Source organism: Nerophis lumbriciformis, linkage group LG30, assembly GCF_033978685.3.
Source record: "Nerophis lumbriciformis linkage group LG30, RoL_Nlum_v2.1, whole genome shotgun sequence".
Taxonomy (NCBI): Eukaryota; Metazoa; Chordata; class Actinopteri; order Syngnathiformes; family Syngnathidae; genus Nerophis; species Nerophis lumbriciformis.
In genome coordinates this window covers 29,649,200-29,675,086 of record NC_084577.2, presented here as the reverse complement: position 1 = coordinate 29,675,086, position 25,887 = coordinate 29,649,200, and the positions used below count along the sequence as shown (strand labels likewise).

General features: G+C 38.3%; 1 protein-coding gene and 5 non-coding genes across 7 annotated transcripts in view; 3 read left to right on the top strand and 3 right to left on the bottom strand.

Annotated features, from left to right (window-relative positions):
• Window positions 1-13,547, top strand: part of nox4 (NADPH oxidase 4) — a 71,665-nt gene extending 58,118 nt beyond the window's left edge. The window contains exons 14-18 of one of the 2 annotated variants that reach the window (XM_061925869.1): window positions 5,634-5,753; window positions 5,823-5,931; window positions 10,225-10,293; window positions 12,715-12,815; window positions 13,170-13,547. In XM_061925869.1, coding sequence (XP_061781853.1) covers window positions 5,634-5,753; window positions 5,823-5,931; window positions 10,225-10,293; window positions 12,715-12,815; window positions 13,170-13,290 — 520 coding nt within the window. In that variant the 3' untranslated portion in view covers window positions 13,291-13,547. The remainder of the gene's footprint in view (window positions 1-5,633; window positions 5,754-5,822; window positions 5,932-10,224; window positions 10,294-12,714; window positions 12,816-13,169) is intronic. The other variant, XM_061925870.1, reaches the window with a different exon arrangement.
• Window positions 12,503-12,574, top strand: trnad-guc (transfer RNA aspartic acid (anticodon GUC)). The gene has a single exon. It is a non-coding gene; the product is annotated as a tRNA-Asp (tRNA).
• A 49-nt stretch (window positions 13,548-13,596) lies between the features above and the next one.
• On the top strand, window positions 13,597-13,667 carry trnag-gcc (transfer RNA glycine (anticodon GCC)). Its single transcript has one exon. It is a non-coding gene; the product is annotated as a tRNA-Gly (tRNA).
• A 4,053-nt stretch (window positions 13,668-17,720) lies between these two features.
• On the bottom strand, window positions 17,721-17,792 carry trnad-guc (transfer RNA aspartic acid (anticodon GUC)). The gene has a single exon. It is a non-coding gene; the product is annotated as a tRNA-Asp (tRNA).
• Window positions 17,793-18,281: 489 nt separating this feature from the next.
• trnag-gcc (transfer RNA glycine (anticodon GCC)) lies at window positions 18,282-18,352 on the bottom strand. Its single transcript has one exon. It is a non-coding gene; the product is annotated as a tRNA-Gly (tRNA).
• A 6,627-nt stretch (window positions 18,353-24,979) lies between these two features.
• Window positions 24,980-25,051, bottom strand: trnad-guc (transfer RNA aspartic acid (anticodon GUC)). The gene has a single exon. It is a non-coding gene; the product is annotated as a tRNA-Asp (tRNA).
• Window positions 25,052-25,887: the final 836 nt, after the last annotated feature.

The window sequence follows — 25,887 nt, the reverse complement described above, 5'->3', positions numbered from 1 at the left end:
CATACAGTACACATATACAGTACACACAAACAGTACACACAGTACATACATACAGTACACACATACAGTGCACATATACAGTAAACACTTACAGTAGTACACATATACAGTACACATATACAGTAAATACAGCAGAATAGAATAGAATAGAGTTGTATTGTCATTATTGCAGTGAACAGGTTCAAAGAACAGCGAAATTGGAGCAGATCCCCTAAGGTGCATACACAATAATATAGTAATATAAATAGTCAAAAAGATAAAAAAGAAGATATATATCTATTTATGTATACAACCACACACATACATATATCCATACATATGCATATATATATATATATATATATATATATGTATGTGTGGGGAAAAAAAATCACAAGACTATTTCATCTCTACAGGTCTGTTTCATGAGGGGGGTACCCTCAATCGTCAGGAGATTTTAATGGGAGCATTCACATACCATGGTTTATATAGGGCACAGAGTGGGTGGGTACAGGCTGGCCTAGGGGCGTGGTGATTGGTTCATGTGTTACCTAGGAGGTGTTTCCGTCTATAGCGGCATGTTGTTACAATTTCGCTGCGCTTGTTGAGGGATGACAGGTCTGGACGGTAGATAATAAACAGTTTCTCTTTCAAGCATAGGTTGCATCTTTTATTACCACTATTGTAAGGTGTGCTGGATGCAAGAATTTGCCATGTTATTGAATATTCAACATTATTGTCTATGAGGTCCCAAATGTGTTTGCTGAGTTCTGTGGTATTTCGCAGGTTTTTGTTCCTGAAAGAAGCCTTGTGGTTGTTCCATCTGGTTTTGAATTCTCCCTCGGTTAATCCTACATATGTGTCGGATGTGTTAATGTCCTTGCGTATTACCTTAGATTGGTAGACAACTGATGTTTGTAAGCATCCCCCGTTGAGGGGGCAATCAGGTTTCTTTCGACAGTTACATGCTTTGTTGGTTTTGGAGTCGTTCTGACTGGGGGTCGACGGCTCATTTGCAATTGTTTTGTTGTGGTTTGAGATGATTTGTTGTATATTGTTCATGCAGCTGTAGCTCAATTTGATGTTGTTCTTGTTGAATACTTTTCTTAGGTTGTTGTCTTTGGGAAAGTGTTTGTCAATCAGGTTGAGGAATTTGTGTCCAATGTTCGTTGAGACGTTTTTGCTGTATGGGGGGTTGTACCAGATGATGCCGTTTCGTTTTCTGTTCTTTTTTGGCTGGTTTCCTGGCGTGGGTTCATAGGTGAGGGTGAAATTGTATCCGCTTTCATCAAGGGCTTTTTGGTACGGGGGGGTTGCTTGGTCAAATTCAGCTTTGCTAGATGACAGCATCGATAGCCTTTTATTGATTCCGGTAGGTATTCTTTTCGTGGTGGTGGGTGGATGGTTGCTGTCATGGTGCACGTATTGGAGTGTTGTGTTGGGTTTCGTGAATGGTTGGTAGCTGTTATTTCTCAGGTTGAAAGTGACGTCAAGGAAGTTGACGGTTTGCTTGTTGGCTTCAATCGTGATCCGTAGGCCGTTCTCTTTGAAAATTTGGCATATGCGCTTCTTGGTATTCTCGGTATATATATATATGGTATATATTGCGCTCTACTACGGTATCGAGCACTATTTTTTGGATAACCTTATTAAGACATATATATATATATATATATATATATATATATATATATATATATATATATATATATATATATATATATATATATATATATATATATATATATATATATATATATATCAGTGACGTGCGGTGAGGTTGATGGCTGGTGAGGCACTGACTTCATCACAGTCAGATTTACAAACATATGAACCCTAAAGAGTATCTTATTCACCATTTGATTGGCAGCAGTTAACGGGTTTTGTTTAAAAGCTCATACCAGCATTCTTCCCTGCTTGGCACTCAGCATCAAGGCTTGGAATTGGGGGTTAAATCACCAAAAATGATTCCCGGGCGCGGCGCCGCTGCTGCCCACTGCTCCCCTCACCTCCCAGGGGGTGATCAAGGGGATGGGTCAAATGCAGAGGACAAATTTCACCACATCTAGTGTGTGTGTGACAATCATTGCTACTTTAACTCATTGGCGTTGTTAGGCCTATTTTAGTGGGGCTCAAGCCCCCCTAAAATATTCTTAAGCCCCCCTAAATAATTTGGTGTTTTTTTGTTTTGTTTTTACAAATAAATGCCGACATATTCATTATAAAGTGGCCCAATTATGAGTTGAAATAAATAATCATATAACCTGTTATTATTCACTCAGTTTCCCCTCACTTCGTAGCGTAAGGTAGAGAGCCCCTTTCGTGCGTCGGTATCCAATCCATTCCACTTGTTCATATAGAAAATGCCCACATCCCTCAAATTCCAGTCCGCATTTTCTCTGCGACCTTGCTTGCGGTCCTGCAGGTGTACGAAGCACATTATCTTCCTTTACAATGAGTGAAGCTGCACAAAACCTTGTGTGTGCAATTGTAAATCATTTATTTTTTAAGTTTTGTGTTTCTTGTAGAATCTATATAACGTAATATACATAAGCCTATTGTTAAAATAATGAAAAAAACATCATTAAATATATTTGTTTTATTGTATTGTTACATTAATAGCTGTTTTGTTATTATAAGATGGCTTGTTAAACATTTAATAGGATTTTCAGAGGGAGGAAAAACCAAGACATTTAATATAAAATGTAAAATGAATAAATACATAAAAAGAAAAAGAAAATATATGGTTAAAAGGCATCGTCCCGTGCATTTTTTTAAAATAATAATAATAACAATGAATAATTTCTAAGTCTTTGTTAGCCGTTTATGAAGTTTTGTGCTCGTGCGTAACATTCGCTCGCATCCTGTGCATCTCCTGGGGGCAAAGCCCCCCCCTGTCCTTAAAAGCTAGTGACGCCCCTGCTTTAACTTAACTTTAACTTTACACATACAAACTGTAGCACACAAAAAAGCACATCTAATAAAAAAAAACGTTATTATGGTCTTACCTTTACTTATAAGTGCGGGAACAGTGGTGTTGGTGTTGGAGGAGTTGTGAATGAATGAAATATGAAATCCGTGCTGCAGTCTGCAGGTGTACCTAATGTTGTGTCCCTGCAGTCGTTCACGGCTCCTCCGGCGCGAGCAATGTTGTTTTTGCACTTTTTGGCTTCTTGTTAAGTGACTTTTTTTGGGTGGATTCGGTCTTGCACGTGGAGGGTTTGGGTGTGGGCTTTGGTTGGTGTGGCGCTCTCGTCGGGGGGTGCAGTCTGCGGCGAAGGTGCCTTAACCAGCACCAGGAGGCGGGGTTACGCGAGCCTCAGCCAGTGCGTCTTCGCAGCAGTTTTATGATCGCTCAGCACAAGAAATACTTTACACACATACAGTTGTTGACAAAATACACTGTACATTATATACCTCAGCTAACTAAACTATGGAAATGTATAATATAATAATTCATATAGCAATACGGTCTCACTGCACAGCAGGCCAGCAGTTAGCCGAGTCCGCAATCCATGTTGAGGCACTGAGTGACGTGCCTCAACTGGCTGCTGTTCACCGCACCGTCTCTTCTCAGTATTTGAACGGCAAATGTGAAAATTCAGCGATTTTGAATAAAAAATAATCTAAAACTGGTGAAGTTAAATGGAAAATAACTTTATAGTATAATCACTGGATACATATAACAATTAAAAATTTTTTTTTTCTTTTTACATTTTTTTTCTTTCCATGATGGCAGGTGAGGCCCCGCCTCACCTGCCTCTAGTGACCGCACGTCACTGATATATACACATACATATACATAAAAATTCCTAGTTTGTGAACCCGTTCTCAAACAATGGCAATAAAAACTATTCTGATTCTGATTCTGATTCTGATATATACACATACATACATATACATACACATATATGTATACGCACATTATTACACATATATACACATATATATATACATATATACATACATACACATATACATATATACATACATACATACACACATATACATACACATACATATACACATACATATATACACATCTATACATATATACATATACATATATATACACATACATACTGTATATATATATATATATATATATATATACACATACACATATATATACACATACATATACACACATATATACACATACATACATGATGACGGACTGGCAGTGTGTCGCGCCTCGCCAAGGAGCAGCGAGAATACCAAGAAGCGCATATGCCAAATTTTCAAAGAGAACGGCCTACGGATCACGATTGAAGCCAACAAGCAAACCGTCAACTTCCTTGACGTCACTTTCAACCTGAGAAATAACAGCTACCAACCATTCACGAAACCCAACACAACACTCCAATACGTGCACCATGACAGCAACCATCCACCCACCACCACGAAAAGAATACCTACCGGAATCAATAAAAGGCTATCGATGCTGTCATCTAGCAAAGCTGAATTTGACCAAGCAACCCCCCCGTACCAAAAAGCCCTTGATGAAAGCGGATACAATTTCACCCTCACCTATGAACCCACGCCAGGAAACCAGCCAAAAAAGAACAGAAAACGAAACGGCATCATCTGGTACAACCCCCCATACAGCAAAAACGTCTCAACGAACATTGGACACAAATTCCTCAACCTGATTGACAAACACTTTCCCAAAGACAACAACCTAAGAAAAGTATTCAACAAGAACAACATCAAATTGAGCTACAGCTGCATGAACAATATACGACAAATCATCTCAAACCACAACAAAACAATTGCAAATGAGCCGTCGACCCCCAGTCAGAACGACTCCAAAACCAACAAAGCATGTAACTGTCGAAAGAAACCTGATTGCCCCCTCAACGGGGGATGCTTACAAACATCAGTTGTCTACCAATCTAAGGTAATACGCAAGGACATTAACACATCCGACACATATGTAGGATTAACCGAGGGTGAATTCAAAACCAGATGGAACAACCACAAGGCTTCTTTCAGGAACAAAAACCTGCGAAATACCACAGAACTCAGCAAACACATTTGGGACCTCAAAGACAATAATGTTGAATATTCAATAACATGGCAAATTCTTGCATCCAGCACACCTTACAATAGTGGTAATAAAAGATGCAACCTATGCTTGAAAGAGAAGCTGTTTATTATCTACCGTCCAGACCTGTCATCCCTCAACAAGCGCAGCGAAATTGTAACAACATGCCGCCATAGACGGAAACACCTCCTAGGTAACACATGAACCAATCACCACGCCCCTAGGCCAGCCTGTACCCACCCACTCTGTGCCCTATATAAACCATGGTACGCGAATGCTCCCATTAAAATCTCCTGACGATTGAGGGTACCCCCCCTCATGAAACAGGCCTGTAGAGATGAAATAGTCTTGTGATTTTTTTCCCCCACACATACATATACATATATATATATATATATATATATATATATACATATATATAAAGTGACAGAGGTGTAAGGGGACAGGTTATTGCACATTATTCCAGTATTATTGCACACATATACAGTAGATGTATACAGTACACACAAGTGTATAGAAGTGACAATGGTGTGTATTAAAGGCACAACAGGAAGTGCACTAACTAAGTGTACTGCACTAACTAAGTGTACTGCACTTGCACGTCCAGGCTCTACGTGGACGGTCCATTCGGAAGTCCGTCACAGGAAGTCTTCAACTACGACGTCAGTGTTTGTGTGGCGGCTGGAATCGGAGTCACGCCGTTCGCTTGCGTGCTGCAAGCTCTGCTGTGAGTCCTCTCTCTCTCTCACTCATGCTCACCTGAACCCGGGAATAAAATATCTCTCCTCTCTCCCAGCGACGGCAGGACGGGGTTGAGGTTGAAGAGGTTGTACTTCGTGTGGGTGTGCAGGGAGCTGAGATCCTTCTACTGGTTTGCTGAGCGCCTGTGCGCCCTTCATCACAAGGTCAGTCACTTTTCTTTCTGTTTCACTTCTGGAACAACACTTGAAGTACACTACATTGCCAAAAGTATTTGATGAGAATCAGGTGTCCATTTTTTTGGCATAAATCTGTAAACATGACAGCAGTAGTGTGACTATTAGACATGGTCATAGCGCCACCTTGCGGTTGGTGGTAGCTGTGCAAGTATGAAGTGGAACTTTTAATACGCATGATTTGGCTCAATTGTATACATACTTGCCGACCTTGAGACCTCCGATTTCGGGAGGTGGGGGGTGGGGCGGGGGGGTGTGGTTGGGGGCGTGGTTAAGATATATATATATATATATATATAAGAAATACTTGACTTTCAGTGAATTCTAGCTATATATGTATATATATTAGAGATGCGCGGATAGGCAATTTATTTAATCCACAACCGCGTCAGAAAGTCGTCAACCATCCGCCATCCACCCGATGTAACGTTTGATCAGAACTGCACCCGCCCGCCATCCGCCCGCACCCGCCCATTGTTATATTTCTAATATAAACGATGCAAGGCATTAGTGAGGCATACCTGCCAACTACTCGGGTTTTCCCGTAATTCGTACGGTTTTCATCAACCTATTCCGGGTTACGGTTGCAGTGATAAAAAATACGGTTTTTCATTAATTAAAAAAAAAAAAAGGGTGAAAACTACGCGAATTGCACCTTGTGCAGACAAGATTTTTCGATCGGACACGGAGGAATTAGCGATGTAAAAGACCACGTTGGGACAAAAAAACACAAGTCTAATGCCGTTGCTAGCGATACAAGTGGAAAACTTTCAACGTTTTTCGTCGCCCAAACAGATTCTTCGGATGTGATAAATGCCGAAGTTTTATTTACGGAGGCAATAATTGAACATGGATTTCCAATCGCACTGGCTGATCACATGGGACAGTTAATAATGTAATGCAACCTTTAAAAATCATTACGCGGTGATCGCGGTCCCAAAAATAAACTTTTCTTGCATGATAATGTCCAGAAAAATTCGCTTTATATTACTATAGAGTCCTTTTAACGAATGAGTTTGATGGTTTATCACAAACCTTAAATGAAAGAAGTCCTTTGTTCTCCTGCACCATGCATGCACTTTGGCCTTGCTTCGTGTTTGGTGCGCAATCCTGTCGGCTGTATTTCACAGCACGACATACTGTTAAAAGTGTTTATACTATTTATGCTTTCAAGTCCAAGTTGAAGAAATCTTGTTAAATGTTGACAGCATAACTACCAAAATACAGAAGTATGTCCTTAATATTTTTGCAGTGCTATTTCTGTTGAAAAGTTCAAATGATTACATTAGAGATGTGATGTGCCACTTTTCAAGTGTCTGATGGCTTCAATTAAGTTTCATTAATTTTTCATATTTTGAATTCTTTTGAAAGGCTTACAAAAAAACTACATTTGAATTGTAATTCCATGCTATTGACAGGACTATTAATTTTAATGAAGTTAGCTTACCATGTTTACAGTATGATAATTGTGATAGAAATGTGAATTTTAGGCACAGAATATTTTTTACAATTGAACAAGGCAGTAGATTATACAAGCTTGGACAGAAAGTTAATAATGACACCAATTTTTTTTTAATGGAATTGTTTAGTACTGTTTTACCATTTGTTTACTGTAAAAAGTGTTTATACTGTTTATACTTTCAATTAACAAATTGAAGTCTTGTGAAAGGTTGACAGGATAACTGGCATTAACTGTCAAAATAATCTCAAACTATTGAAGTTATCTTACAGAATAAACATGTCAATCAACCCATATGATTTTTGCTGTAATATTTTTGTTTTGAAAAGTCACTGTGACTGATAGAAAAGTGATGGTTTTAGCAACATTTTAACCTGTCTGAATGCTAATAATCATTTTGCGTCGGGGGGCGAAGCCCTGAACCCTCCACCAGGACTTTGTCCTGGACCTACCGGGGCCTGCGGCCCTTGGACCCTGGCTACTAGGTTTTTCTGATTTCAAAAGTTGGCAGGTATGGTGAGGTTATAAAGCTTTTGCCTGTTAAAGAAAGGAGACTGATCCAATGCAGTACAGACATTCGCGTGCCACGCTGTCACGACCCAGACGCACACCAGTGCGCAATCATATGGGAGCCGCGCTGAGCGCACCTCCAAGCGCGTGTCGCTGCCGGCGACGGCCGCGTATGAGCCCGACGCTCCAGCACCATCCATTTTCAGGGCTAGTTGATTCGGCAGGTGGGTTGTTACACACTCCTTAGCGGGTTCCGACTTCCATGGCCACCGTCCTGCTGTCTATATCAACCAGGGTGAGCCCCACCCCTTTCGTGAGCGCACTGCGCGCGGAGTGACCCCTGTTACGCGCCCCCGGCAACAGGGGTGGCGGGCAGGTAAGCTGCGCGGGCGGAGCGCGCGGGAGTGACCCCTGTTACGAGCCCCCGGCCACGGGGGTGGCGGGCAGGTAAGCTGCTTACCTGCTGCGCGTGACGCCGGCCGCGGCGAAGGCGGACGAGGCGGGGTGTCGGTGCGGTGGGCGCGGTGGTGACCCTGGACGTGCGTCGGGCCCTTCTCGCGGATCGCCTCAGCTACGGCTCCCGGTGGGGCCCTCTCGGGGGAAGGGGCCTCGGTCCCGGACCCCGGCGAGGCGTCCCTTCTCCGCTCCGTAAAAGTGTCCATCTCTTTTTTTTTTTCTTCTTCTGTTGTGGCATATGCTGCAGGTGCCTGCTCGTTTTTTCGTATGTGGGTAACAACATTTAACTATGTATATATATTTACCAATTGGTTTAACTGCCACCCGCCTGAATCTATTTAAAATCTAATTTTTTTTTATTTCAGCCGCCCGACCCGACCCGCGGATAAAATCTAATTATTTTTAATTTCATCCGCCCGATCCGCGGATAATCCGCGGACTCTGCGGTTGTGCCCGCAAACCGCGCATCTCTAATATATATATATATATATATACATTTAAGAAATACTTGACTTTCAGTGAATTCTAGCTATATATGTATATATATATTTTTTATTACACACACATATATATATATATATATATATATATATATATATATATATATATATATATATATATATATATATATATATGTATATGTATACATATATATATGTATATGTATATGTATACACATATATATATATATATATATATATATATATATATATATATATATATATATATATATATATATATATATATATATATATATATAAATAAATTAAAGAAATACTTGAATTTCAGTGTTCATTTATTTACACATATACACACACATAACACTCATCTACTCATTGTTGAGTTAAGGGTTGAATTGTCCATCCTTGCTCTATTCTCTGTCACTATTTCAGAACAACACACATTATACAAATATACATTATAAAATCAATAAGAAAACGGGAGCTCTAATTTGGGAGTCTGAATTAGGATCAGAAGTTCCTATATAAACATTGCGCACTCACGTCGCCATTTTTGTATTGATTACTGCAGCTGTGCACTGGATTCATTCACAAATACAAACTACAACTCACAAACACTTTAGAGTTAGGCTCCACCATCAGAATGTGTACTTAAACTTATAAAGATCACATGGATATTATTCAGTGAGTTGATTCACCAAAACTAACCTGTTATACAGGAGGAAAAAGCACACAGGACGTTTCAATTGTTCACAGACTGGTCGCGCTCATCAGAATGACAAGACACTTCCGGTCTGCAGGTGATAGCATTCAATTGGGAAGAAACGCCCTACTGCCCCCTACTGACCAATGTGAATACTGATAAATGTGTAATGACAGCTCCAAAAACGAATTCAAACCACAAAATAAAATAAATAAATCAACACAAAAATGTGACACATTATGGGTGGGTCACATATGCATGTACAGCAGATGGCAGTATTGTCCTGTTTAAAAGTGTCACAACATTGCAGACGAACTGCTTTACGGGGGACGAAAACTTGACTGCTGTTGTTGTGTGTTGTTACCGCGCTGGGAGGACGTTAATGAAACTGCCTAACAATAAACCCACATAAGAAACCAAGAACTCGCCCTCAATCATTAGCTGTTTATATTGTGGGAAAGCGGACGTGAGAACAGGCTGTCAACACGTCACTCAGGTCCGCATGGAGCTGGAGGGGGCGTGGCCTCCAGCTCCCGCCTGCATTTCGGGAGATTTTCGGGAGAAAATTTGTCCCGGGAGGTTTTCGGGAGAGGTGCTGAATTTCGGGAGTCTCCCGAAAAATCCGGGAGGGTTGGCAAGTATGATTGATTGTATATGATTTGTTTTTCATTTAGTTATGGCATGAGAACAGACCTGACTACTTTAACTTGAAGCTTTACGTGAGTCAAGCAGACGACCTGCACGTAAGTATAACACACACACACACACACACACACACACACACACACACACACTGTAACAATATAGAGCACAGGTGTCAAACTCAAGGCCGAGGGGGCCACGTCTGGCCCGCCACATCAATTTGTGTGGCCCCCAAAAGTTTGGAAATAATATGTGTTAATAAAGTACCTAATCTTTTCCTAATAAATGTACTACACAAATAATTGTTTTCTGTGCAATTACATATAATTACACTTGGATCATCTCTAATAATAAAACAAAATATTATATCATCGTACGTTTCAAAATTTGGTTCAAATAAAGATAAATACTTCAATATCTGCTTGACTTATGATTTCAATCCAACAAATTGTTCATGCAAAAATTTTACAGTAACATTTTTTTTACAGTAAAATCCACTTTCGTACCGTTATTCAACATAAAGTAATAATACACTATAAAAACACAACAACCGTAGATTTTTACAGTATAAAAAACGAGCACGATTTTTTCCGTGATTTTTTTAAAATTACTTTTAATTCCATTTGCGTATTTATTTTATATGCTATAAAAAAAAATCAAATCAGTTAATCCATTTTGGGGGGGGGGGGGGGGGGGGGGATTGAGGGGATTATTAAGATGCGTTCAAGAGTCTGAGGGAAGAAGCTGTTACAGAACCTGGAGGTTCTGCTACGGAGGCTGCGGAACATAATTTGCAGACTTGAAAAACTTATTCGGGTGTTACCATTTAGTGGTCAATTGTACGGAATATGTACTGTACTGTGCAATCTACTAATAAAGTCTCAATCAATAAAATGTAATACCATTACACAGGCCCGGCCCTAACCAATCTGGCGCCCTAGGCAAGATTTTAGGTGGCGACCCCCCACATCGGCAGTGAAGTGTATATACTCACAAGAACCCGAATAGCTTTGTCTTTGACCTTTTTTTTTTACTTACAACTATACCTAATATATAAAGGGGTGGAAAAGTGACGATTACCTGCAGGGCAAACATTAGCTAACCAGAAGGCAATAACAATGTAAACAAAAAACACCTGCTTAAAAGATCTAATACAAACATTTATATGCACGTACAACACTTAGAACTTTTAGCATATCAGTATGTGGAATTAAATGATGGAATGGATTAAGTAAAGAAGTTAAAAATTGTACTGATATGATCCAGTTAAGAGGTTGTTCAAAATAATAGTGCTTACAGAGTACAAAGAAGAAGAATTATGAGAAATACTTTCAACCTTATTGAAAATAAGATATTCTTCATCTCAGTATGTTAATAATGACTGAATTAATTAATTACATATTACAAAACTGTTGTATACTAATTCATAGATGTTATTTTATTATATAAAAAGGTCAGTAAATGATTCTATATATTTGTAAATGCTCTGAAGTGGGAAAGGGGTAGGATTAAATAAGCTTTGCTTCTTCCTACTCCTTTTCGGGCATGATGTAAAATGAAATGATATGAAATTGTGTGATGTATTATGATGTAAGTGTGTTCATGTTCCAAATAAACTAAATAAAGAAAGAAATGTCCCTGAGGAATGTAAGGTGGGAGTACTGTAATTACCTAACGTTACATTATTATTTTCCATAACAATTTAGCCCCCTCCACAATATTAACCCGACGTTAAAACAGAACTAGCTATTTATTGATTAGCAATTGCCGAATCATGTAACATTAGCTTAATGCTAAAAAGCCAGGTTACTATCACATTCTGTAACAGACAAATAATTTCATGTAGGCTAACGTTACCTACCTGCTACCTCTGTCTTTTCTCATTTCTCCTCCTCTTCTTTTCTCTTTTTTCTTCCCTGGGCACCTGACAGTTTTGGCCGTTTTGACATCTTGTGTTGATTTTTTGATGTGGTGACGTCCAAAAAGAGTCACGATACGGGAAGAGAGGGGGCGCACCGTGCGGGGGGGAGGAGGGGGGGGGCGTAATGTTGTAACAAATAATATTTCTATTAAATAGGCTTTACTTTGCATTTTAATTAACGTGGGATTATTTTTTGTATTTAGAAATAATAGTACCAACATTTTTTTTTTTTTTTTTTCTCCAACATTTGTGGCACTGGCGTGGCGCCCCCTGATGGACGGCGCCCTTAGCATTTGCCTATACGGCCTATGCCACGGGCCGGCCCTGCCATTACACATTCACTACATGTATGAGAATATATTCTTTAAGTACGACGGTTGATATCGGCCTCCTCGTTAGTATAGTGGTGAGTATCCCCGCCTGTCACGCGGGAGACCGGGGTTCAATTCCCCGACGGGGAGTTTGTTTTTTTGTGCAAACTTTTCGGTAATAAATCATTTTACAGATAATTCCACAAAAATAAAATATCAAACATTTGCCACTGAATATGTTTTTTTTGGTTGTTTTTTTTCCCAAAGTTGTGTCATGTTTCTCCTTCAAGTGTATATCTGAGGAGAAGTACCGCCCACTCGCGTCAAGGCTGCTGGTGGGTCGACCCAGGTGGAAGTTGCTGTTGGACGACATCGGCAGGAGCAATAAGCAGTGAGTGGGATGTGTTATTGTTATTAATAATGATTAAGCAGTGAGTGGGATGTGTTATTGTTATTAATAATGATTAAGTAGTGAGTGGGATGTGTTATTGTTATTAATAATGATTAAGTAGTGAGTGGGATGTGTTATTGTTATTAATAATGATCAAGCAGTGAGTGGGATGTGTTATTGTTATTAATAATGATTAAGCAGTGAGTGGGATGTGTTATTGTTATTAATAATGATTAAGCAGTGAGTGGGATGTGTTATTGTTATTAATAATGATTAAGCAGTGAGTGGGATGTGTTATTGTTAGTAATAATGATTATTTTGCTCAAACCATCCATCCATGTGGGACTTTTCCAGCGCGCGAGTGGGCGTGTTCTGCTGTGGACCTAAAGGCATCTCCAGGACGCTGCACAGACTCTGTAACTCCGCCCACTTCCCTGGAACCTCTTTTGAATTCAACAAGGAATCTTTCAGCTAAATTTTTTTGACAGGCGTGGATTTATCAGGCGTGTTGGACTATCGACCGAGGCCGCGGCCGGATGAAATATGAAGCCACTGGTGACGACTCTTTTACAGACTGCCCGTAGTCCTGCTGAGGTGACGTCACAGCACACATGCTCTGGAAAGGCATCAGAAATGAGAAAATGACGGCATCAAACTTTGTAACATTTCTCATCTCTCACTGGAATAATGTTGACTTTTTTACAGGAAAAATAAAAATGCTTATCAAATTCATCTTTTTAGATTAATATTTACATTATTAAAACCGAGTGATGTCTCACAGGCATTGGTGGTTCAGTGGTAGAATTCTCGCCTGCCACGCGGGAGGCCCGGGTTCGATTCCCGGCCAATGCAACATCCTTTTTTTTTTTTTTTTTTGGTCTAACTTGGTGAAAAAGCCCGCAAGAACTTCATGAAACCAAACAGCAGTCAGTTTTAATGCATTATCATTTTAACACCATTATGTCGACCATACTTGCCAACCTTGAGACCTCCGATTTCGGGAGGTGGGGGGTGGGGGAGGCGTGGTCAGGGGCGTGGTTAAGAGGGGAGGAGTATATTAACAGCTAGAATTCACCAAGTCAAGTATTTCATACATATATATATATATATATATATATATATATATATATATATATATATACATACAGGTAAAAGCCAGTAAATTTGAATATTTTGAAAAACTTGATTTATTTCAGTAATTGCATTCAAAAGGTGTAACTTGTACATTATATTTATTCATTGCACACAGACTGATGCATTCAAATGTTTATTTCATTTAATTTTGATGATTTGAAGTGGCAACAAATGAAAATCCAAAATTCCGTGTGTCACAAAATTAGAATATTACTTAAGGCTAATACAAAAAAGGGATTTTTTAGAAATGTTGTCCAACTGAAAAGTATGAAAATGAAAAATATGAGCATGTACAATACTCAATACTTGGTTGGAGCTCCTTTTGCCTCAATTACTGCGTTAATGCGGCGTGGCATGGAGTCGATGAGTTTCTGGCACTGCTCAGGTGTTATGAGAGCCCAGGTTGCTCTGATAGTGGCCTTCAACTCTTCTGCGTTTTTGGGTCTGGCATTCTGCATCTTCCTTTTCACAATACCCCACAGATTTTCTATGGGGCTAAGGTCAGGGGAGTTGGCGGGCCAATTTAGAACAGAAATACCATGGTCCGTAAACCAGGCACGGGTAGATTTTGCGCTGTGTGCAGGCGCCAAGTCCTGTTGGAACTTGAAATCTCCATCTCCATAGAGCAGGTCAGCAGCAGGAAGCATGAAGTGCTCTAAAACTTGCTGGTAGACGGCTGCGTTGACCCTGGATCTCAGGAAACAGAGTGGACCGACACCAGCAGATGACATGGCACCCCAAACCATCACTGATGGTGGGAACTTTACACTAGACTTCAGGCAACGTGGATCTTGTGCCTCTCCTGTCTTCCTCCAGACTCTGGGACCTCGATTTCCAAAGGAAATGCAAAATTTGCTTTCGTCAGAAAACATGACTTTGGACCACTCAGCAGCAGTCCAGCTCTTTTTTTCCTTAGCCCAGGTGAGACGCTTTTCGCGCTGTTTCTTGGTCAACAGTGGCTTGACACGAGGTATGCGGCAGTTGAAACCCATGTCTTTCAAGCGTCTCTTGGTGGTGGATCTTGAAGCACTGACTCCAGCAGCTGTCCACTCCTTCTGAATCTCCCCCACATTTTTGAATGTTTTTTTTTTCACAATCTTGACCAGGGCGCGGTGATCCCTATCGCTTGTACACTTTTTCTGACCACAGTTTTTCCTTCCCTTTGCCTCTCCATTAATGTGTTTGGACACAGAGCTCTGAGAACAGCCAGCCTCTTCAGCAATAACCTTTTGTGTCTTTCCCTCCTTGTGCAATGTGTCGATGGTTGCCTTTTGGACAGCTGTCAAATCTGAAGTCTTCCCCATGTTTGTGTAAGCTTCAGAACTGGACTGAGACCATTTAAAGCCCTTTGCAGGTGTTTTGAGTTAATCAGCTGATTAGTTTGTGGCACCAGGTGTCTTCAAAATTTAACCCTTACACAATATTCTAATTTTGTGACACACGGAATTTTGGATTTTCATTTGTTGCCACTTCAAATCATCAAAATTAAATGAAATAAACATTTGAATGCATCAGTCTGTGTGCAATGAATAAATATAATGTACAAGTTACACCTTTTGAATGCAATTACTGAAATAAATCAAGTTTTTCAAAATATTCTAATTTACTGGCTTTTACCTGTATATATATATATATATACATCCTGAAAATATGCAAACAAAACTGTGTTTAGATAATTGATACTTCAAACTTGCATAAATATAACATGAATATAACAAAACTTGGCTTCTGAGAGCTTCAAAATGTATTGAATAAAATGCTAAAGTTGTTGATAAACAAGCAATTATTTTAATAATTAAATATGGTCATTTTAAATGAATTATTATGATAATTTAAAAATGTATTATTTCAAATATGTTTATTTTAATGTACCGGTATAATTCTATGGCTGGATGTAATTAGGAGTCAGAAAAAAATAAAAATAAAAATACAATTAATTTTGATGTTTTTAGCAAAATATAGTAAAAATGTATTTATTATTATTTTTTTTTTAATTAATAAAAATATTTATTTTTAGGTAAGATAAACATAATAATACAATGTATCTCTAGTCTGGATGATTTAGTTATTGGGGGGGGGGCGCATAATAAATGAAAATAACATAACATAACATAACATAACATAACAAGAGCAGACAAACATTACAGGGAGACAGAACAGGATCGCTTACAAAAAAGGTGAGAAAAGAGGTCAACGCTGGGGAGGGGGCCCCTGGACAGGGGGTCCAGACTGAGGCCAAGGAGGAAAAAAACCTCATAGCAATAGCCATACTTGCCAACAATCCCGGATTTTCCGGGAGACTCCCCAAATTCAGTGGCTCTCCCGAAAACCTCCCGGGACAAATTTTCTCCCGAAAATCTCCCGAAATTCAGGCGGATCTGGAGGCCACGCCCCCTCCAGCTCCATGCGGACCTGAGTGACGTGTTGACAGCCTGTTCACACGTCCGCTTTCCCACAATATAAACAGCTAATGATGGAGGGCGAGTTCTTGGTTTCTTATGTGGGTTTATTGTTAGGCAGTTTCATTAACGTCCTCCCAGCGCGGTAACAACACACAACAACAGCAGTCAAGTTTTCATGCCCCGTAAAGCAGTTCGTCTGCCGTAAACAACAATGTTGTGAGACTTTTAAACAGGACAATACTGCCATCTACTGTACATGCATATGTGACCCACCCATAATGTGTCACATTTTTGTGTTGATTTATTTATTTTATTTTGTGGTTTGAATTCGTTTTTGGAGCTGTCATTACACATTTATCAGTATTCACATTGGTCAGTAGGGGGCAGTAGGGCGTTTCTTCCCAATTGAATGCTATCACCTGCAGACCGGAAGTGTCTTGTCATTCTGATGAGCGCGACCAGTCTGTGAACAATTGAAACGTCCTCTGTGTGCTTTTTCCTCCTGTATAACAGGTTAGTTTTGGTGAATCAACTCACTGAATAAGATCCATGTGATCTTTATAAGTTTAAGTACACATTTTGATGGTGGAGCCTAACTCTAAAGTGTTTGTGAGTTGTAGTTTGTATTTGTGAATGAATCCAGCGCACAGCTGCAGTAATCAATACAAAAAGGCGACGTGAGTGCGCAATGTTTATATAGGAACTTCTGATCCTAATTCAGACTCCCAAATTAGAGCTCCCGTTTTCTTATTGATTTTATAATGTATATTTGTGTAATGTGTGTGTTCTGAAATAGTGACAGGGAATAGAACAAGGATGGACAATTCAACCCTTAACTCAACAATGAGTAGATGAGTGTTATGTGTGTGTATATGTGTAAATAAATGAACACTGAAATTCAAGTGTTTATTTAATTTATATATATATATGTTATAAAATATATATATATAGCTACAATTCACTGAAAGTCAAGTATTTCTTATATATATATCTTAACCGCGCCCCCAACCACCCCCCACCTCCCACCTCCCGAAATCGGAGGTCTCAAGGTTGGCAAGTATGTGTGTAATCAATCAGGAATATCAAACAGTTCAAACATGGCACAGTGTGGAGAGATTCTGCATATTACCCATCATGCATCGGAGTGTTTTAAATGGGTGTCATTTTATTTGAGTATGGTGCTTAGACAATTTTTTTAAAGTCCAATTACTGGTTAAACAAGACAATGGTAGACCCCCTGCTGTATAGTCACTAATGATGCACAATACTTGAATAGCATTATTATGTAGAACACGTGCTAGTTTAATATTAAACCTCAATAAAGTTTAAAGTGATCTAAATAATTATTGACATTTTTGCAAAAAATGTACTCCCCGTCGGGGAATTGAACCCCGGTCTCCCGCGTGACAGGCGGGGATACTCACCACTATACTAACGAGGAGGCCGATATCGCCAGGCGTAGTTGAAGAATATATATAGTAGAGATACATTTCACAAGAAATACATAAATACTAAACATTAGTATTAATACTGAAAGTACAGTATATAGATAAAGTATAGTGATATATCTACTATGGATAGGATGAGAGCACATACTTATGTTGACATGCTTACAAATAGCCACTAGATGGCGGTGTTGATTAAATAACATTAACAACAAAATTAAAGTTAACCTAACAGTAGGAAATTACATAATAAGCAGAGAACAATAATTTACGTTTCGGTGCATTTTAACTAATCCACAATTTGTTGTCCTTGAGTGTGACCTGAGACGACCAGGTTTCAATAACTGTGGTAACTTGAGACCCTGATGTCGACATAATCGTGTTAAAATGATAATGCATTAAAACTGACTGCTGTTTGGTTTCATGAAGTTCTTGCGGGCTTTTTCCCCAAGTTAGACCAAAAAAAAAAAAAAAAAAAAGGATGTTGCATTGGCCGGGAATCGAACCCGGGCCTCCCGCGTGGCAGGCGAGAATTCTACCACTGAACCACCAATGCCTGTTTTTGTAACCCAACCCTTTCCAAAACTTAACCGGTAGGATAAACCGTAAGATGTGCTTCTTCCTGCTCCTTTTCACAACAATTGAAGTGCGCAAATGTGAGCATGTGTGACGTTCATTCATGCAAGTTGACTGACACATCATAACATGTCTGAGTTATGTGGAAATAACTACTATTTATTCATGAAGATAAGATAACACCTAATGTTGGATATGGAGAATTTTATTCATTCAATCCAAAATATTGAAATTATTTGGTGCATTTGCAAACAATTATGTACGAAGCAAACTATAACCACGAATGTCATGCCATTCTTTCCAACAACAGACATAAACAACATGTCTATGACACTTGAAACATTTTAACTTATTAGTATTTGCTAGTGATGGGTTGATGAGGCGTCATGAAGCGTTTCGACACATTGCAAAACTGTATTGATACTGTGTCGATACTGTGTCACTAAATACTGACATCTGCTGGACATTAAAAATCCCTACAGGCAACCTATGGACCGACTCAACTGACACTGATTTGATGCCCTAGTACAGGGGTCACCAACCTTTTTGAAACCAAAAACTACTTCTTGGGTACTGATTAATGCGAAGGGCTACCAGTTTGATACACACTTAAATAAATAAATATATTGTCATTTGTAAGTTACACGTAAGTGTGATTTAAACAAGAATAGCTGAATAAATAAATGTATATATATAAAAAAATGGGTATTTCTGTCTGTCATTCCGTCGTACATTTTTTTTTCCTTTTACGGAAGGTTTTTTGTAGGGAATAAATGATGAAAAAAACACTTAATTGAACGGTTTAAAAGAGGAGAAAACACGAAAAAAATTTAAATACAATTTTGAAACAGTTTATCTTCAATTTCGACTCTTTATAATTCAAAATTCAACCGACAAAAAGAAGAGAAAAATTAGCTTATTTGAATCTTTTTGAAAAAATTAAAAAAAAAGAATTTATGGAACATCATTAGTAATTTTTCCTGATTAAGATACATTTTAGAATTTTGATGACATGTTTTAAATTGGTTCAAATCCAATCTGCACTTTGTTAGAATATTTAACAAATTGGACCAAGCTATATTTCTAACAAAGACAAATCAGTATTTCTTCTACATTTTCCAGAACAACAATTTTAAAAGAAATTCAAAATACTTTGAAATAAGATTTAAATTTGATTCTACAGATTTTCTAGATTTGCCAGAATAATTTTTTGGAATTTTAATCATAGTAAGTTTGAAGAAATATTTCACAAATATTCTTCGTCGAAAAAACAGAAGCTAAAATATTTATTATTCTTTACAATAAAAAAATAAATAAAATTACTTGAACATTGATTTAAATTGTCAGGAAAGAAGAGGAAGAAATTTAAAAGGTAAAAAGGTATATTTGTTTAAAAATCCTAAAATCATTTTTAAGGTTGTATTTTTTCTCTAAAATTGTATTTCTAAAAGTAATAAGAAGCAAAGTAAAAAATAAATGAATTTATTTAAACAAGTGAAGACCCATCCATCCATCCATTTTCTACCGCTTATTCCAAGTGAAGACAAAGTCTTTAAAATATTTTCTTGGATTTTCAAATTCTATTTGAGTTTTGTCTCTTTTAGAATTAAAAATGTCAAGCAAAGCGAGACCAGCTTGCTAGTAAATAAATCAAATTTAAAAAATAGAGGCAGCTCACTGGTAAGTGCTGCTCTTTGAGCTATTTTTAGAACAGGCCAGCGGGCGACTGATCTGGTCCTTACGGGCTACCTGGTGACCGCGGGCACCGCGTTGGTGACCCCTGCCCTAGTATATACAATAATATAAACCAAGTCATTGTATTTCATTTAGGATTATTTCATATCTTCATTTAAATAAAAATATATCTTTTTTAGATACAGTCAATAAATAATGTGAACATGTATCATAACATGGAAATCTAAGAGAACGTGTTGTGGATGATTGTGGACTGGGAATTTTTTTAATTTTAATTTTTGATGGGTGGTGGTTAGGGCCTTGCATGGCAGCTCCCGCCATCAGTGTGTGAATGTGTGAATGTGGAAATAGTGTCAAAGCACTTTGAGTACCTTGAAGGTAGAAAAGCGCTATTATTAGAATAATTATGTATAAGTTATCACACAACTCTTATGCTTAAAGGCCGTTGCTGTAGTTATTATCTATTGTGCTCAAGTTGTAATGTTCTATGTGTGCAAAGGCACACAACTTGTTATCTTCCACTGCAAGTTGTCTCGCAGCAGCAGTTTCCGTCTTCCCAGCCCGCTACGGACTTCAAGTACCTCAACGAAGATAAGACGACAACACGCAGACAAAAGCAGAGCCAGGGCGAAATCTCGAGCTCAGGCACATCTGAATAATCACGTATTGTGACACTGGGTCTGCTTGCGTAATATGTGTCCCCTCCCCCAGGCCCGGCCCTAACCAATCTGGCGCCCTAGGCAAGATTTTAGGTGGCGCCCCCCCACATCGTCAGTGAAGTGTATATACTCACAAGAACCCGAATAGCTTTGTCTTTGACCTTTTTTTTTTACTTACAACTATACCTAATATATTAAGGGGTGGAAAAGTGACGATTACCTGCAGGGCAAACATTAGCTAACCAGAAGGCAATAACAATGTAAACAAAAAACACCTGCTTAAAAGATCTAATACAAACATTTATATGCACGTACAACACTTAGAACTTTTAGCCTATCAGTATGTGGAATTAAATGATGGAATGGATGAAGTAAAGAAGTGAAAAATTGTACTGATATGATCCAGTTTAAGAGGTTGTTCAAAATAATAGTGCTTACAGAGTACAAAGAAGAAGAATTATGATAAATACTTTCAACCTTATTGAAAATAAGATATTCTTCATCTCAGTATGTTAATAATGACTGAATTAATTAATTAATTGCATATTACAAAACTGTTGTATACTAATTCATAGATGTTATTTTATTATATAAAAAGGTCAGTAAATGATTCTATATATTTGTAAACGCTTTGAAGTGGGAAAGGGGTAGGATTAAATAAGCTTTGCTTCTTCCTACTCCTTTTCGGGCATGATGTAAAATGAAATGATATGAAATTGTGTGATGTATTATCATGTAAGTGTGTTCATGTTCCAAATAAACTAAAGAAAGAAAGAAATGTCCCTGAGGAATGTAAGGTGGGAGTACTGTAATTACCTAACGTTACATTATTATTTTCCATAACAATTTAGCCCCCTCCACAATATTAACCCGACGTTAAAACAGAACTAGCTATTTATTGATTAGCAATTGCCGAGTCATGTAACATTAGCTTAATGCTAAAAAGCCAGGTTACTATCACATTCTGTAACAGACAAATAATTTCATGTAGGCTAACGTTACCTACCTGCTACCTCTGTCTTTTTCTCGTTTCTCCTCCTCTTCTTTTCTCTTTTTTCTTCCCTGGGCACCTGACAGTTTTGGCCGTTTTGACATCTTGTGTTGATTTTTTGATGTGGTGACGTCCAAAAAGAGTCATGATACGGGAAGGGAGGGGGCGCACCGTGCGGGGGGAGGAGGGGGAGGGGGGTGGGGGCGTAATGTTGTAACAAATAATATTTCTATTAAATAGGCTTTACTTTGCATTTTAATTAACGTGGGATTATTTTTTGTATTTAGAAATAATAGTACCAACTTTTTTTTTTTTTTTCTCCAACATTTGTGGCACTGGCGTGGCGCCCCCTGATGGACGGCGCCCTTAGCATTTGCCTATACGGCCTATGCCACGGGCCGGCCCTGGACTGCCCCTCAGAGCGTAGTGGGAGACTGTAACTGAGTGTGCAGCCCAATACGTTTCTCCTCATGAGCAAAATTGATCTCTGTCTCTGCCTGATTCCTTGCTTCTTGTCTCATTTAATAGATAGTTCGGTGTTTTGAACCTGACACTACAAGTATAACATTTTTTTTTGGAATATGATGCAGTTTAAGAAACGTTTGAACCTTAGAGTGTTTACCAAGTGAAGAATAAATCATTTGAAAAAGTTATTGACAAGTGATATAATCTTATTTATCTCATAATGTGAATCGTAACTGAAATGATCAAGTGTTCAATATGTGACATTTCGACGTTGAAATGTCTACAAAAAACAAACTCCCCGTCGGGGAATTGAACACCGGTGGAGGCATACTTGCCAACCCTCCCGGGGATTTTCCGGGAGACTCCCGAAATTCAGCGCCTCTCCCGAAAACCTCCCGGGACAAATTTTCTCCCGAAAGTCTCCCGAAATTCAGGCGGAGCTGGAGGCCACGCCCCCTCCAGCTCCATGCGGACCTGAGTGACGTGTTGACAGCCTGTTCACACGTCCGCTTTCCCACAATATAAACAGCTAATGATCGAGGGCGAGTTCTTGGTTTCTTATGTGGGTTTATTGTTAGGCAGTTTCATTAACGTCCTCCCAGCGCGGCAACGACACACAACAACAGCAGTCAAGTTTTCGTCTACCGTAAAGCAGTTCGTCTGCCGTAAACAGCAATGTTGTGACACTTTTAAACAGGACAATACTGCCATCTACTGTACATGCATATGTGACCCACCCATAATGTGTCACATTTTTGTGTTGATTTATTTATTTTATTTTGTGGTTTGAATTCGTTTTTGGAGCTGTCATTACACATTTATCAGTATTCACATTGGTCAGTAGGGGGCAGTAAGGTGTTTCTTCCCAATTGAATGCTATCACCTGCAGACCGGAAGTGTCTTGTCATTCTGATGAGAGCGACCAGTCTGTGAACAATTGAAACGTCCTGTGTGCTTTTTCCTCCTGTATAACAGGTTAGTTTTGGTGAATCAACTCACTGAATAATATACATGTGATCTTTATAAGTTTAAGTACACATTCTGATGGTGGAGCCTAACTCTAAAGTGTTTGTGAGTTGTAGTTTGTATTTGTGAATGAATCCAGTGCACAGCTGCAGTAATCAATACAAAAATGGCGACGTGAGTGCGCAATGTTTATATAGGAATTTCTGATCCTAATTCAGACTCCCAAATTAGAGCTCCCGTTTTCTTATTGATTTTATAATGTATATTTGTATAATGTGTGTGTTCCATACTTGCCAACCCTCCCGAATTTTCCGGGAGACTCCCGAAATTCAGCGCCTCACCCGAAAACCTCCCGGGACAAATATTCTCCCGAAAATCTCCCGATTTTGAGTCAGGACAGCCTTTTTTTCACAACGGGAGGACAACAGGGTGACAATAACTAAATCATCCAGACTAGAGATACATTGTATTATTATGTTTATCTTACCTAAAAATAAATATTTTTATTAAATAAAAAACAAAAAAAAACTAAATACATTTTCACTATATTTTGCTAAAAACATCAAAATTAATTGTATTTTTCTTTTTATTTTTTCTGACTCCTTATTACATCCAGCCATAGAATTATACATTAAAATAAACATATTTGAAATAATACATTTTAAATTATCATAATAATTCATTTAAAATGACCATATTTAATTATTAAAATAATTGCTTGTTTATCAACAACTTTAGCATTTTATTCATTACATTTTGAAGCTCTCAGAAGCCAAGTTATGTTATATTCATGTTATATTTATGCAAGTTTGAAGTATCAATTATCTAAACACAGTTTTGTTTGCATATTTTCAGGATGTATACATATATATATATATATATATATATATATATATGTATATATATATATATATATATATATACATATATATATATATATGTATATATATATATATATATATATATATATATATATATATATATATATATATATATATATGTATATATATATATATATATATATATATATATATATATATATATATATATATATATATATATATATATATATATGTATGAAATACTTGACTTGGTGAATTCTAGCTGTTAATATACTCCTCCCCTCTTAACCACGCCCCCGACCACGCCCCCCCACCCCCCACCTCCCTAAATCGGAGGTCTCAAGGTTGGCAAGTATGGTGTGTTCTGAAATAGTGACAGAGAATAGAACAAGGATGGACAATTCAACCCTTAACTCAACAATGAGTAGACGAGTGTTATGTGTGTGTATATGTGTAAATAAATGATCACTGAAATTCAAGTATTTCTTTTATTTATTTATATATATATATATATATATATATATATATATATATATATATATATATATATATATGTAATAAAATATATATATATAGCTAGAATTAACTGAAATTCAAGTATTTATTTTATTTATTTATATATATATATATATATATGTAATAAAAAAAAAAAAAAAATAGCTAGAATTAACTGAAATTCAAGTATTTCTTATATATATATATCTTAACCACGCCCCCAACCACGCCCCTGCCCCACCCCCGACCACGCCCCCCCCGCCCCACCCCCCGACCACGCCCCCCAACCCCCACCTCCCGAAATCGGAGGTCTCAAGGTTGGCAAGTATGGGTGGAGGAGAAACATGACACAACTTTGGAAAGAAAAAAAAAAAGTGTGTGGCAATGAAGTCGCATCGGCTTGAGAACAACAAAGAAAAACATATTCAGAGGCAAATGATTGACATTTTATTTCTGTGGAATTATCTGTAAAATGATTTATTACCGAAAAGTAACTCCCCGTCGGGGAATTGAACCCCGGTCTCCCGCGTGACAGGCGGGGATACTCACCACTATACTAACGAGGAGGCCGATATCATCCGCCTTAGTTAAAGGCTATATTCTAATACAAGTAGTGAGCGTGTTATACTTACGTGAATGTTGTCTGCGTGACTGATGTAAATCTTCAATCTCGTGGCGAACTGCCCGAATTGTTGCGTGCTCCGACGACTCTGCTGAGAATATCTGTAGTTAAAAAAACAACAATTTTTGTGGAAAAAAAAAAAGCCTCAAGAAGTGTGGATTTCTCACGCATGCGCAAACGGATCGAGTAGCCGCGTAAATATGATACAAATCGGCCGATACAAAGGTTTTTGTTTTCTTCAATAAAAATACGTATTAATTCAACACATTTCTTTATTAATCTTGTTAGAGTCATATTACCGTCGAGTTCCGAGTTGTTATATGTTTCTCAGCTTCCTGTGGCGGCTCAATATCCATATACGTGACGACACTGACACCCGGTGGCCAGTGTGCTGTACTACATCGGCAACGTTTCATTCGGAGCAAAAAGCAGGTCAGAACCAAAAGTTGGTACTATTATTTCTAAATACAAAAAATAATTAAAATGTAAAGTAAAGCCTATTCAATAGAAATATTATTTGTTACAACATTACACCCCCCCCCCCCCCCCCCCCCCTTCCCCCCGCACGGTTCGCCCCCTCCCTTCCCGTATCATGACTCTTTTTGGACGTCACCACATCAAAAAATCAACACAAGATGTCAAAACGGCCAAAACTGTCAGGTGCCCAGGGAAGAAAAAAGAGAAAAGAAGAGGAGGAGAAACGAGAAAAAGACAGAGGTAGCAGGTAGGTAACGTTAGCCTACATGAAATTATTTGTCTGTTACAGAATGTGATAGTAAC